At 38.0% G+C, this 13,197-nt stretch overlaps 1 protein-coding gene across 1 annotated transcript in view; it reads right to left on the bottom strand.

The window, feature by feature from the left end:
- LOC106166413 (uncharacterized) overlaps positions 1-13,197 on the bottom strand; it is a 29,735-nt gene that overhangs the window by 2,506 nt on the left and 14,032 nt on the right. The window contains exons 10-18 of the mRNA XM_024077615.2: positions 5,741-5,841; positions 4,043-4,184; positions 3,639-3,785; positions 3,081-3,215; positions 2,439-2,627; positions 1,893-2,075; positions 1,352-1,534; positions 730-879; positions 133-288 (exon numbers count right to left, since the gene is read on the bottom strand). Of these exons, the coding sequence (XP_023933383.2) occupies positions 133-288; positions 730-879; positions 1,352-1,534; positions 1,893-2,075; positions 2,439-2,627; positions 3,081-3,215; positions 3,639-3,785; positions 4,043-4,184; positions 5,741-5,841 (1,386 nt within the window). The remainder of the gene's footprint in view (positions 1-132; positions 289-729; positions 880-1,351; positions 1,535-1,892; positions 2,076-2,438; positions 2,628-3,080; positions 3,216-3,638; positions 3,786-4,042; positions 4,185-5,740; positions 5,842-13,197) is intronic.

Below are 13,197 nucleotides of genomic sequence, written 5' to 3'. Positions count from 1 at the left end.
CATTGAAACAATGGCGACTGTTTAAAATTGATACAACGCGAGGTATGAACTGCTATGGTATAAAAAATACTATCATTTACTCTGGAACATACAGGCACTAATTATATATAAACACACGGAACAATACGTTACCAGTTTTGTGGATGATAATTTTCCCAGTGCCTGCCCCTCCACACCAGAACCCCGAGTCCCCTCCAGAACAATGTGTGTCACACAGACTGTCTGTATTCTGGCCCTGGTACGGGTTATACACATTGTCGCATCTACACGAGTCGCCACCAACTAGACCTGTATTAACATTTTACAAATGTTATAAGCATGCAGTTTATACATGACCTGCATTATTTTTTTACAGAGATTAAGCAGTTTATACATGAATTTTTGGGAGAAAATTGCATTCGATCTTCTTAGAAGTGAGGGGATTTTGATTAATTACAGAGTATCGAGTTGCTTTTAATGGCATTTTTCAAAATTATAATTATGTTTGTAGGACACAGTCAAACGTGCACGTGTTGTATCCTAAATGCTTAGGACCCTCATCACCCCCCCAAAAAAACATAATTATCATTATTCGACCTTCGTCGTGTAATTATGAAAAGTTTTTTTATTATCATTCCTATGGTATCTATCTATCTACGCTAATTTTTTGTCTATGAAATGATAACATCTATCAACTGCTTTTATAAAGTGTACATTATCATTTGATAAGGTAACGGTTTTAAAACTTACCAGCGTATTTAAAACTGTTGTCCAGACAGTGCAGGCGACATCTATCGACGTAATTGGTTGCCACTGCAGGCGTGTTAGTTACTGGTGTTATCAGGGCGTCCAGAGAATTGGTTCCGAAATTATTGAAACAGCCAACGTAAGTGTTGTCAGCTGGATTGAAAACACAAGAAGTCCATATGAAAAGACGTTTTCCTAACCACACTCGCGTACAGTATGCACACTCAGGAATGATACGCATATAAACAAAGAATTATCAATCCAAATTCACACAATTTGCAAACCGCGTTGGTGCCAGGGTACCAAATCATCGATGAACCACCTTCACCTCTTGCCATACTTAGAATGATCTTATAAGCTCGATCCATCTCCGAGGGGTATCTCCCCTAATTTCTTTCAGCTTAAATTGCTTAGATGTCTGGCACACCTACTGAAGCTGCTTAACGATAGTTAATTACCCCCTAACATCTTCAGTAGGCGTGCCAGACATCAGAGCTGCTTAAGCTGCTGAAACTAATTAAGCGAGAAACCCCTCGGAGTTTGATCGACCTACGTATGGGCATGGCGTCTTTAAATCTATCTCTGTTGTATGAGCTCTCAATACATTTAATTACATTTAATTTACCTGTGCAATCCCGCTGTGAGCCAGACCACGTCCTGTCAGACCGACACGTGGCCGACTGCTGCATGATTCTTCCAGGGAGGATATAACCCTGTTTACACGTATATAGCACAGTGCTGTTGTACGTGGTGCCGCTTTCCACCTTGTAGCTGTTGGTAAACGAAGTGGAGCTTGGGCACTCAGCGGCTAGAAGCATGGACACGATCGACATACAGTATATGTATTAGTACATGTAGTGTATATATAAGAAAATGTACCTGTAGTATATATATATATATATATATATATATAAGTGCCAACTGCTTTCAAAGATTACACACACATTTTCATAGGCTTAGGCTATCTATTAGTGATGCTATGATATAATCTTATACTCCCTTTTTAATCTTTAAGTTGAATAATTAAAATTAATTTCACATTCATTGAAAGGTTTTGTAAGTTTGAATACACTGTATAATTTCGATATTGTATTCACATCAATTCTTTCCAAATACGCCATATAAAACACAAAGGGTTTCGTTCTTCTACCATCCACGTGACTTACGGTCACAGTTCACCAGAGGGCCCCACTCTCCATTGGTCTGGCACGTGACTGTGCGAACAGTGCTGCCACCTAGATATTCGTAGCCGGTGTCACACGTGTACGTCGCCTCGCTGAGATAGGTGGTGGTGGTCCAGTTTACGGTGGAATGAGGCAGCTGAGGCACAGTGCTGTTGCAGTGAATGGCTGTGAAGTCAAGGTGGGTCAAATTAATGGGTTAATTTTTATGACGATTCTGAGAAAGATGCGCGTCCAAAATTTCACGTGCACGTGCATGCGTAAAATGAATGATGTACGTGTGAGCGTCGTGCGTGTGCATATTTGGGTGTGCGGGGGTAAAAACGCAGAAACATACAATACAGAAAAGAAAAAAAAAAGGCTATACTATGACCACGTTGACATGAAATAAAATAATAAAAATGTGAATTCTGATTTACTCAGTTGTGATGTTCAAAGGCAAAAGAGAGAGAGTTCATTATTTTGCCTTTCAAACAAAATGAGTTTTACAATGATAACCTGATCAACATAAGCTTAGATTTTACTACGTACGTGTACACGCAGAGGGCAAATTCCCTTCCCACCACGTCTGTCTGCACAAGATGACCATGGCCGAACTGTTTAGACCTTGGGGGATCTCGTAGCCAGGGTGACACGTGAATCCCACCACTGTCATGTGACCGAGCTCCGTACTGTTTGCTGTAGCGTGCTGCACTGTGGGAGTGGGGGGACATTTAGAGTCTGAAAGGAAGTGTAATTGTTGTGGTAGTTGTGACAGCAGTGACACATTCCAACACAATATGCTTATCCTATCTATGGTTGTAACCATTGTATGTAACGAGTTTTTATGTAGTTGGTTTTCCAAAGCATTCTTTAATATAAGTGACAAAATACATAAATTAAGACTTTAACCTACAAGATCAATAAGATGAATTAATCGAAAAGAAGCTTTCCACAATAAACTGAAAAATTACTAGTCAGTCACATATGGTATATTTATATATACACACGACTGCAATTACTAACTAACTAACTAACTAACTAACTAACTAAATAAATAAATAAATAAATAAGCAAAATAAAAAAAAAATACATAAATTATTCAGGTTTATAATAAATAAAAAATTGTCGAAGGAAGATTTCCCATCAGTAAAAAAAAAAAAAAAAAAAAAAAAAAAAAAAAAAAAAACTTACCCCACAGTTGGAACACTGTATTTCTACCACGCCCCCCACAGGAGTATTCTGGGGTGTCTGCACACGTGATGGAACACTCATGTGACCGAGCCTGGCCGTATTTCCCGATGATGTCACCACAGGAACAGTTTACTCCTATCAAAACCACGTGGAAATCTCATGGTATGTCAAAACTTTGAGTTTCATTTATACGTTAATATTTATATACGTTTCACATAACCCATCGGTTACTGAAAATGCACTGTTACATCACAGCCACGGGCAAGGGGATCAGCGTATATACAATTGAGAACATTCAAAGAAACACGCTAAGCTCGTAACGCGGTATTTAAAATATAAAAAAGAGGAGGAAATGTTCACAGTTTCCAACAATCAATTTTGTGCTATTCTATTCAGTTAGTTACCTAACCGGCGCCTGCAGCACAGAATACCAGAAGGCATAAGCATATCATCACACCGGTTTATAAACGCATAAAAAGGAATAAATCAATATGCATCAACATGGCATCTATGACACAAGGGTGCATGGACACAACCGCATCACAGTATATTACACACCTTCTGATATCCCAGCATATCTATACTGGGCCAGGTCACACAATCCCATACATTCTGTAACGTTACTGGTGCTCCCAGCGTAATATGGCAAGTCTAGAGCCGCAGGGTCACCGGACTCCACGTAACAGCCGATATAACCTCTCCTTTCTGGTAAATATAAAGAACATAGGTGCATCTCTTATGTGATATTTTATTTGCCAAGAAAGGTTCAAAGCATTGTGCACCGAGATACAAATATTATCAGGTGAATTTTGAAAATAAAAGTGTGTGTGTGTGTGTGTGTGTGTGTGAGAGAGAGAGAGAGAGAGAGAGAGAGAGAGAGAGAGAGAGAGAGAGATTATTCTCAAAATCAACAGCAACTAATTGCAAGGAGAAACAAGATCCACAATGTGGAAGCAACTTACGTGAAAACGAAGCGGCGGCTACTCCTTGAATTTCTAATCGGAAAGGAGCAGGTCTGTCCAGTTCAATTTGAACGACCTTGGCGACCTTGGGAGACTTCAGGAGAGAAGTCTTCGGAACATAAGTCTCCGTCGTTCCCGGAAACTGAAATATATTGTAACATAATTTATACACACTAATTAGCACATAAACTGAACATAACTCAGTTTTGTACAGAAGGGAAATATTACATTTGGACAATAACCACTTGTACATAATGGTTAACCCTTGCGTGTTTACTGGCTTCAGGCGTTAACAACGTGGGGTATCTCCAAATCGTTCTCATATTTTGTTAACCTACACACATATAGTCTAGTATTAAGCCCTGGTATTGCCATACCAAACAGCGTTTTGTAGGGAGCTTTGTTAGTATCATATTAACTTTTTTCTATTTTCATTTAAGTTTTATTTTATGGAATTTTCACCGCGGTGAAAATTATTTTCACCGCGGTGGTAATTCCTGGCCATCTCGGCCCGGGTGATGAATAGGTAATGAGAACCTTACACTTGCCAGATGCCGTCACGGTGCATGCTATTGTTACATACACACAAGGTTGGTGGATCTGTTCGTGGGGCCACTGCCGTTAACTTAGGTTTCCCATCTATATTTACCACCTATATAATTAAAGTCCCGCTTGCAGTTTTATGCAAAGGGAATCCCATTGTTATTACTAAATACCTAACGTTATTTTTGGACAATGTATTTTTAAATATTAGTGTGATGTGTTTGCCCATAGATCTTATCTTAAAATATGTAATCTCGGTTTCTTCGGAGAGGTTTCTTTTTACCAATATTCCCAATAATACGCAAGTTATTATAAAGGGAAAAGCGACGTACAACATTGCAGCATTTCGGTGATTTTTAATCTATTCGAATACTGCCCGCTTCCTCCACATTCCTGGGATGATTGGCACATAAACTGGTTTAACCGCGTGCATGTACATGTGAGTATCTTTATCAACTTACCTTCCAGACATCTGGTAAATTTTGGATTCGTACAACCTACATGTATGCATCACCCGGGCCGAGATGGCCAGGAATTATCACCGCGGTGGAAAATACCGCGGTGTAAATTAATTTTCATTTAAGTTTTATTTTATGGAATTTTCACCGCGGTGAAAATTATTTTCACCGCGGTGAAAATTAATTCCCACCGCGGTGTAAATTATTTTTCACTGCGGTGAAAATTCCATAAAATAAAACTTAAATGAAAATTAAAAAAAGTTAATATGATACTAACAAAGCTCCGTAGTTTTGAATGAAAAAAAAAATCGATAGTGTTGTACATTTACTTGATATTTCAGTTTCTTTGGATAAAATACAACTTGGACCATGTCACTTTCTTCATTAAAAAAGAAAAAAAATGAAGACTTCCTCGATTGCAGCGATTATTTCAAGTTATTTCAGTTTTTTAGAAAAAAATCAATTCGGGCCAAGTCACTTTCATCAAATGGGGTTTACCACGATCTCAGCAATTATTTTGCAATAAAGTATCGGTTTGGAATAATAGTAATAGAATCTTATAATAGGCCCGAATAAACATACAGGCGGAAATGTCTTTGAAATTTCATAACAGTACGGGGTTTCAATTGTCACAGAGATATGTTATTAATCCTTTTTTGTATCTACATAAGTCATAACTGGCTTGTTACAGACTTACCGATTTAGCAGCTGCAGAGTCCTGCGTGGCATCGTAGTAAAGAAGATCATTTACACTGTCGCCATACCGCAGTTTATAGTCCGGTCCAGAAGCCCCAGGCACTACAAAAAGGAAGAGACATACATGTTCAATTCATGGGGGTGAAGTTTTGATATGACGTCCTACAGGACACAATCTATTGGGATTTTCATAAGCAGGCCTACCCAACTACCAGACTCGGCACCTACAGATCCAGAATAAACCGGTTTATCAGACCACACTACCCGTTTTCAAGGTGTGTGTCAGATCGCATTACAGAGTATCAGCCACCACACCGATTTTGCCTGGTGCGCGATGTGATAGCAATGATCCTAAGCGGGGTTGGAAAGTAGTGCATCTCATCTACCGTATAGCTAAAAAAAAACACGACTATTGGTACGCGTATGATCGATAACTGATTTAATTCTCGTAAGATTACCATCCGCCCCCTTCCTTATGAATAGGTATTACTTTATTAATACAATGCAACCGTCGTGTAGCCGCATGTTAGAAGACAATGTTTGATTACGCACAGCAGTAGGAGGCCGCTACCCCTTCCCAGCAAGGAGTCAACACAGCAGCGCGTAACCCGGGGTTAATTAGGGGTTATTAGCTGTCCACTTATGATCGGTATTGTTCGTCTTGATTGCAGCACACTTCCTACTCACTATTGGTTCGACCGCCTCTTCTTTAAATGCTCTCTCAAACCTTTCCTCAGTCAGCCGAGAATGGAAACACGTTTATCTGCCGATTAACTACGTCGTTGATGTATTATTCGGCATCATTCTACAGTGGGTCATAAGGCTCTATCTATCATTTTTTTCGTCTCGCATTTTACCAGATTAAGCTGACGCTCGAAAACTAAATTTAATGAATAATTTTCTCACGTGCACCGTATCCAGCTAATTTTACGACAATAACTACCACGGCACCTCCGCCATTTGCAATTGTAGACGAACCACGTGTTTCCAACTGATAGGCCAATACAACTATACCAGACCCATTGTACGAGAAAAGACCGTTTATATTTAATGAATTAAAAAACATTTGAGGATTGCGATTTTCTATTGATATACTATCGATGGTATCCCTGTATTAAATCATCCACTGCTACCCCCTCTTTTGTAGTGTAGCATGACTCGTATCACAAGATGGCCTTAGAAATGAAGTAAGACAGGCCTACACTCTGATAGTTTTTAGTCTATTATTAACCCTAATGTCGTTGCTTGTCATTCATTCTAGAACTCTCTGAGCCATCGCAAAATTATTTGCCAGGACATTTAAAGGCTACTTCTTAACGGATTTTTTTTTATTTGCACTGAGTCCAAAATGTTCGAGGACGTCTCTGTCGTTATCGCCGTTTCTCGGACGCAGTCCCAAACAAAGGATCGGAAAGTTTCTAAATAAAAGAACTTATAAATGCTGCCACTAGCCATCCTTATTGTTCCTTAGTAAAGAGAGGCGATAATGATCTTTTCTTTCTTCTAGCTTAGTCTGTCGACTAAAATGAACAAGGTTAGGCCTACAATGCAACCACCTATTATTACGACCATTAATGAGGTTCTTTGCTACACTCCCTTTCTTCATGATCGCGAAACCAGTGGGGTGCTGTGTTTTAAATATATAAAAAAGGGTCTCGCGAGGTGAAGCTATAATAATGAAATAAAAAAATCCAATGAATAGGCCTATCTAATAAACCATGAAGCACGTAGTCTAGGCCTCTTCTTTGACCGACATCACATTTTTACATTCTTTGTTTTAATAAGAGGACGAACGTGGTCTAATTTGTCTTTTGGTGGTGTGTGATTTTGCTCGAAGTAGCGGAGTCAAGTAAATCGGTGATTTACCGTTGGTAAGAGTAGCGATCATCGCTCCTGCGTCCTCATAGATTACTTTCTAATCACCCGTAATTAACGCAGTCAGGAATAAGCGCTCAAATAGGGGTTTTTGTATCAGGGAAAATTTTAGTATTAATCTTATGTTATTATGTATCTGTATTATGTAATCATGTAACTCATTTTCCCAAGGCAACCACCAATTATGACGACCATTAATGAAGTTCTCTGCTACACTCTCTCCTCATGATCACTTGCTCGATCGTGAAACCCTGGAGGTGTTGTATATATATTTGGGGTAGTTTACTATAGCATGCTACACTCTCCTCATGATCAGCTGCTCGATCTTGAAATCTGGAGTGAAACCCATGGTTTATCTAACATAGTTTAAATAAATAAAAAGGGTGTCACGGAGGTGAAGCTGCTTAACTCATAAGAATAACGAACGAAAAAATACGATGAACATTTAATAAACTACGAAGCACGTATGTTTTGACCGTTATCGCCTTTTTTACATAAGATGTCTCAACAAGAAGGCAGACGTAGTCCAATTTGTCTTTTGTTGGTGATTCTGCTTCAGGTGGCTGAGATTAGTTGATCGGTGATGCACCGTTGGTAAGAGTAGCAATCATCACTCCTGCGTTCTAACGGATTACTTTCCAGCCCCCATAATTAACGCAGCCAGGAATAGGCGCTGAAATAGGGGGTATTAAATCAGGAATTAATTTTTGTAATTATGTATCCGTAAAATAAGAATCGTAACATTATCACGTATTTTTCCTGATGGAAAATATAATTTATGCACACTGATCGAATTATAAAGAAAATCTCCAGATGTAAACAAAGGTCAGTCAAGTATCACTCATCCCAGGCTGCAGGGCAGATATAGAGAATTGAATGAAGCGCCAGTGATCTGGCAACCCTACAAATTTGTCATAATGATTCATGGGCAAACAATAGAAGCATGCAATTAACACCTTTTACAGTGTGAATGACGACACCTTATGAGGCTTTTGTTTCTTCCCCTGGGTTGGTATTACAAAGTAAGTATGTTGACGTAAGTGTGTTGACTTTTGCATGTTTAAAGGAACAATGGAAATGTCATTTCAAAACAAAGAGCCACATTTCCCTACTTAGGTGGCCAAAATATTGTCAATGAAACGCAAAAAAGACAAAATCACCAGCTGTTACTGACTGAGTCTAACTCAAATGCAAAAAGGTACGCACAGCGACAAAGCGCTATTGTAAACAATGACCCGACGATGAGATCAATAAGATGTATAAAATGACTATTTGTACTATAAAACTGTACCCCTGCCCCTACTTGTATATTATTACACACACAAGGCCACCCTATACCAGAGTTACAGATTGATTTTTCATTACACAGTCTCTTGCACTGAAGAAAAATACTCATAATTAATTTGCGGCCCTAGTAGAGGTTCTTCTCTCGCTTTCTCTCAAATCAAAATAAACTAGCAAACATGAAAATTGGCAAAATGTATTAGAATGTAAAGTGTTGCGAACCCTTTAAACAAGGTGAATGGTAATATGCACGTTTAGACAAATTTTAATTTTAATTTCAATTAAATTTAATTTTAATTAAAATTGATATTACCAAAATTAGTAAATGTCGTTTGCGTCATGTATCAATATTTTTGCGCATAATAGTACCTACGTTATAAACATTCAGCAAAGATATTTGGAAGGCCGCTCTCTATTTGATACCCATCGTATCAATCATTATACCATGATAAGAGATTAGCATACTAATTTATGTCCCCAGTAATAATAACTTTAACAATAACAACAAACCTTCCTACTGTGCTTTCCGTTGCAAAAACAATTAGCCACGACTGTTTTATATATTAACAGATATCTGTAATAATGACAATTTCAAAATCTTCAAAAGTACCGACAGGGACACGAACTCCCGTCGGGTAGGTTGCAGTGTGACGATGTTGTGTTAGTTGAGATTGTTTTACATTGCTACCGGTAGATGTCTCTGTAAGTAAAGTGTTGTCCGGTGTGCAAGTTTGAATCTCTCCCGTGATTGGTAACCTAAAGGTAAAACTGTTCATTGTATAGTTGGTTCTGATTGGTAAACGTGTACTATCTGAACTTGTATATAAGGTGTAACGTGAAATAAATCGGCCTCTTTGCGGCTCTCTTTGCGGCTGACTTTGTAGCTCTCTTGGTTCTTTTGGTCCTTCTTTGCGGATCTTTGAGACTCTCTCTCTGTGCTTATACTCTGAGACACCAGTAAGTACATTGTTATTTGTACCTTCATAAGGCACTCGGCCGCGAAGGCGTAACAATTGGCGCAGTCGACAGGATAGAGTTTGTGTAGCTTACGACAGGATAGAGTTTGTGTTGCTTATTAATTGAAAGGATACAATTTGTGTAGCATATGTTGTTAAATTGACAGAATTCAATTTGTGTAGCTTACGTTGTCAGTTTACGGGATAGAATTTGTGTAGCTTGTGTAGTTAGAGGATAGAATTAGTAGTTATTAGTGATATTGGAATTTTTGAAAAGCTTTGTGTATGACTGAGTGAGAGTTGGAAAGATAGTGACACGTGTTAGTCGGGACTTGTTGCAAGACGCGAACTAGTCGGAATATATAGCAGTGATATTTCATTTTCATTGTTGTTTAATACTCGCGGCAATTCAGTAAATATTTTCAGTTTAGAATTCATTTTAGTAGTTTAGAGATATTTTGTACTAATTTTCTGTTGTGATACTACAACTGCGGAGACATTGCGGACCACGTGTACTGAGTAGTAGTCAGAAAGACCACGTGTACTGAGTAGTAGTCGGACAGACCACATGTAATTACAGGCCCGTGCGTGTAGAGCCTTATGTTGTAATTAGAATACAGAACATAATTTAGTGAGTTTATTTACAAAGAAAAGCATTTATTTAAAATAAAGGTTTCAAATTTGTGTTTTTCACTGACTTGCTGAATGAAGGAGTGAGTGTGAATTGTTTATTGTATATTTTTATCAATATTGCAATAGCATATATTGATAGAGTACTATTCTACCTTGTTCGTCTGTGTTGAAAGTGTTTCATCATAGGTGTATATATGAGTAGGTTGAATAGTGTGAGAAATTTGTTTGTATTTACTGTGAAGTTTAGTAGTGGCTTTTTGCTGAAACTTTCTTCAAACAGTAAAGTGTGGTAGTGGTGAAAGTATTTTATTGTGTAGTTTTTGTGGCACAGCTGCATTGCTATTATCAATAAAATTGTGTAATAGGTTGTGGGAAACTGGAAGTGAAAATGGCGTCGGGTAATGTAGAAAGCAGTGTTGTGTTGAATGTGCAGACAGCGTCTGAGACAGAATTGAAAAATTTGAAAGGAATTGGTCCGGTGAAAGCTCATAGATTGGTGTCTTTGAGAAATCAAAAAGGAAAATTGCTGTTGAGTGATTTGGAAGAAATTACTGGTATTAGTGTAGCAGAATGGCAGAAATGGGAAAAGAAGGGTAATGTGATTCTGGGTGTAATGGAAGAAAAAGGTGAAGGTTCAAAAGTTGGAGATGAGAAAAAGGAAGAGAGTGTGAATTGGGAAGAAAAGTATAGAAAGTTGATGGAGCGAGTGAAGGTACAAAATGAAATGATATCAAATCTTCGAGATGAGGTAGAAGAAGCGGGAGAAAAGATAGAATTTTTATCTAGTGAATTGGAGATGAATGATGCTAAAGTGAAAAAGTTGGAAGTTGAAAATTCAGAAATGGCAATTGATTACAAAAAGTTGAAACAAGAGAGGAATGCATTGGAAGATGAGAAATCTGTGTTGGAAAATGAAAAGAGTGCATTAGAAAAAGAGAAATATGCTTTGAAAAGTGAAAAGTATAGTTTAGAGAGTGAGAAGTGTGATTTGAAAAATGAAAATGATATGTTGAAAGAAAGAAATGTGAAAATTCAGAGTGAGTTGGGAAAAACTAAACAAGTGTTGATGAAAAAAGAAATGGAAATGGAAGAAGAGTGTAGAGAGTATTCCGCAAAAGAAATGATGTTACATGCTCAGGTTGAAACACAGAACGAATTGTTGAGAAAACGTGTAGAAAGTTTGCAGAAGTGTGAAATTGAAAAAATGGATTTGAAATTGCAATTGGATGAAATGACAGCACGTCATGATCATTTGCAAACTCAGTATGAGAGAATGCATTTACAACATGATTTAGAAAAAATTCCAAGGCCGACTCCTAGAAATATTAAAAGTAGACCCACACCTGCACCTAGAAGTAGTAAAAAGAAAAGTTTGGAAACCCCTGTGAAAAAACCAATACTGAAACTAGAAGAGAGTGAAAGTGATAGTGAAAGCGAAAGTGAATCTGAATTTGAACAGAAAAAAGTTCCTTTAGTTGAAAGAGAAAAAGGACCTGTTCATAAAATGCCTAGTTTTAGTGGGAATGGAAGAGAAAATTGGGAAGCTTTTGTATTTAAGTTTGAAGGAATGGCAGAAAGATACGGATGGAATGATAAAAGAAAAACTAGCAGAATGATTGAATGTTTGGAAGACAGAGCTCTTGAGTATGCGGTGGAGTTTGGAAACTGCAAATATAAACGTTTGAAAGAAGTGATGTCAAAACGTTTTAGTATGAAAGAGTCTGCTTCATCTGCACGTAGAGCACTTCAATCAATGAGACAGGGTGAAAGCGAATCTTTGCAAGATTTTTCTCATCGTGTGTTCATGGCATCTAGAGAGGGATATGCAGAAGGTGGTGAAGGAATAGCTGTGGATTCATTTTTGAGAGGGTGTCGTGACAAAGAATCTGCAAAATTGGCTATGGATAAAGAGCCTAAAGATTTATTTGAAGCTTTAGAGTTTGTGAAAGTTGCAAACAATAACTTCAAAGCTGTGTATGGTACAGGTGGAAGAAATGTGCATATTAGACAAGTTGGAATGTCTGATCAGAGTGTGGAGAATGGAAGTGGAAATCAATTACTCTACAATATGCAAAGAACCATGTCTGCAATGTGTGATCAGATGAAAAGAATGAATGACGCATGGGTGTCACCGTCGAATTCTCAGAGAAATTCTGGTAGAATGGTAAAGTCGCCCCAGAATGGAAATGTAAATCAAAGTAGAGGGGGTCCACCACAATGTTTTAAATGTGGAGAAAGAGGTCATGTTCAAAGGGATTGTAAGAATGAAATTGTAGAACATCCACCTAATCCCAATGTTAATAAAAATGCCAGCCCAAGTTCTATTTTGATTTGTCATAAATGTGGACAGAGAGGTCACATTCAAACAAATTGCCCTCAAAATAGAGAAATGCCAAAGAATCCTCCTCCTGGTGCAAGAAATTCGGTAAACTAGAACGGGACGAATTGACCGACCGGATTTCGGATCCCTTACTTCATGTTGAAGGTCGGATTATGGATAGTGGAAATGTGAAAATGATGAATGTTGGAGAATTAGTGGGAGAAAATTTTGTGATTCCTGTTAGTGTAGGTGGTGTGAAAACATTAGCAGTTGTGGATACGGCAGCTCAATTTACTATCGTAAATAAAATATTTTATAGTAAATTGCAGGGTGTGCCTGAATTTTGTGAGACTCTGAAATTAATGCTTGCTGGAAAAAATGCATTTATGA

This window comes from Lingula anatina, chromosome 8 (assembly GCF_051362555.1).
Source record: "Lingula anatina isolate TDL-2025a chromosome 8, LinAna3.0, whole genome shotgun sequence".
NCBI lineage: Eukaryota > Metazoa > Brachiopoda > Lingulata > Lingulida > Lingulidae > Lingula > Lingula anatina.
This window is presented reverse-complemented; position numbering and strand designations above follow the sequence as displayed.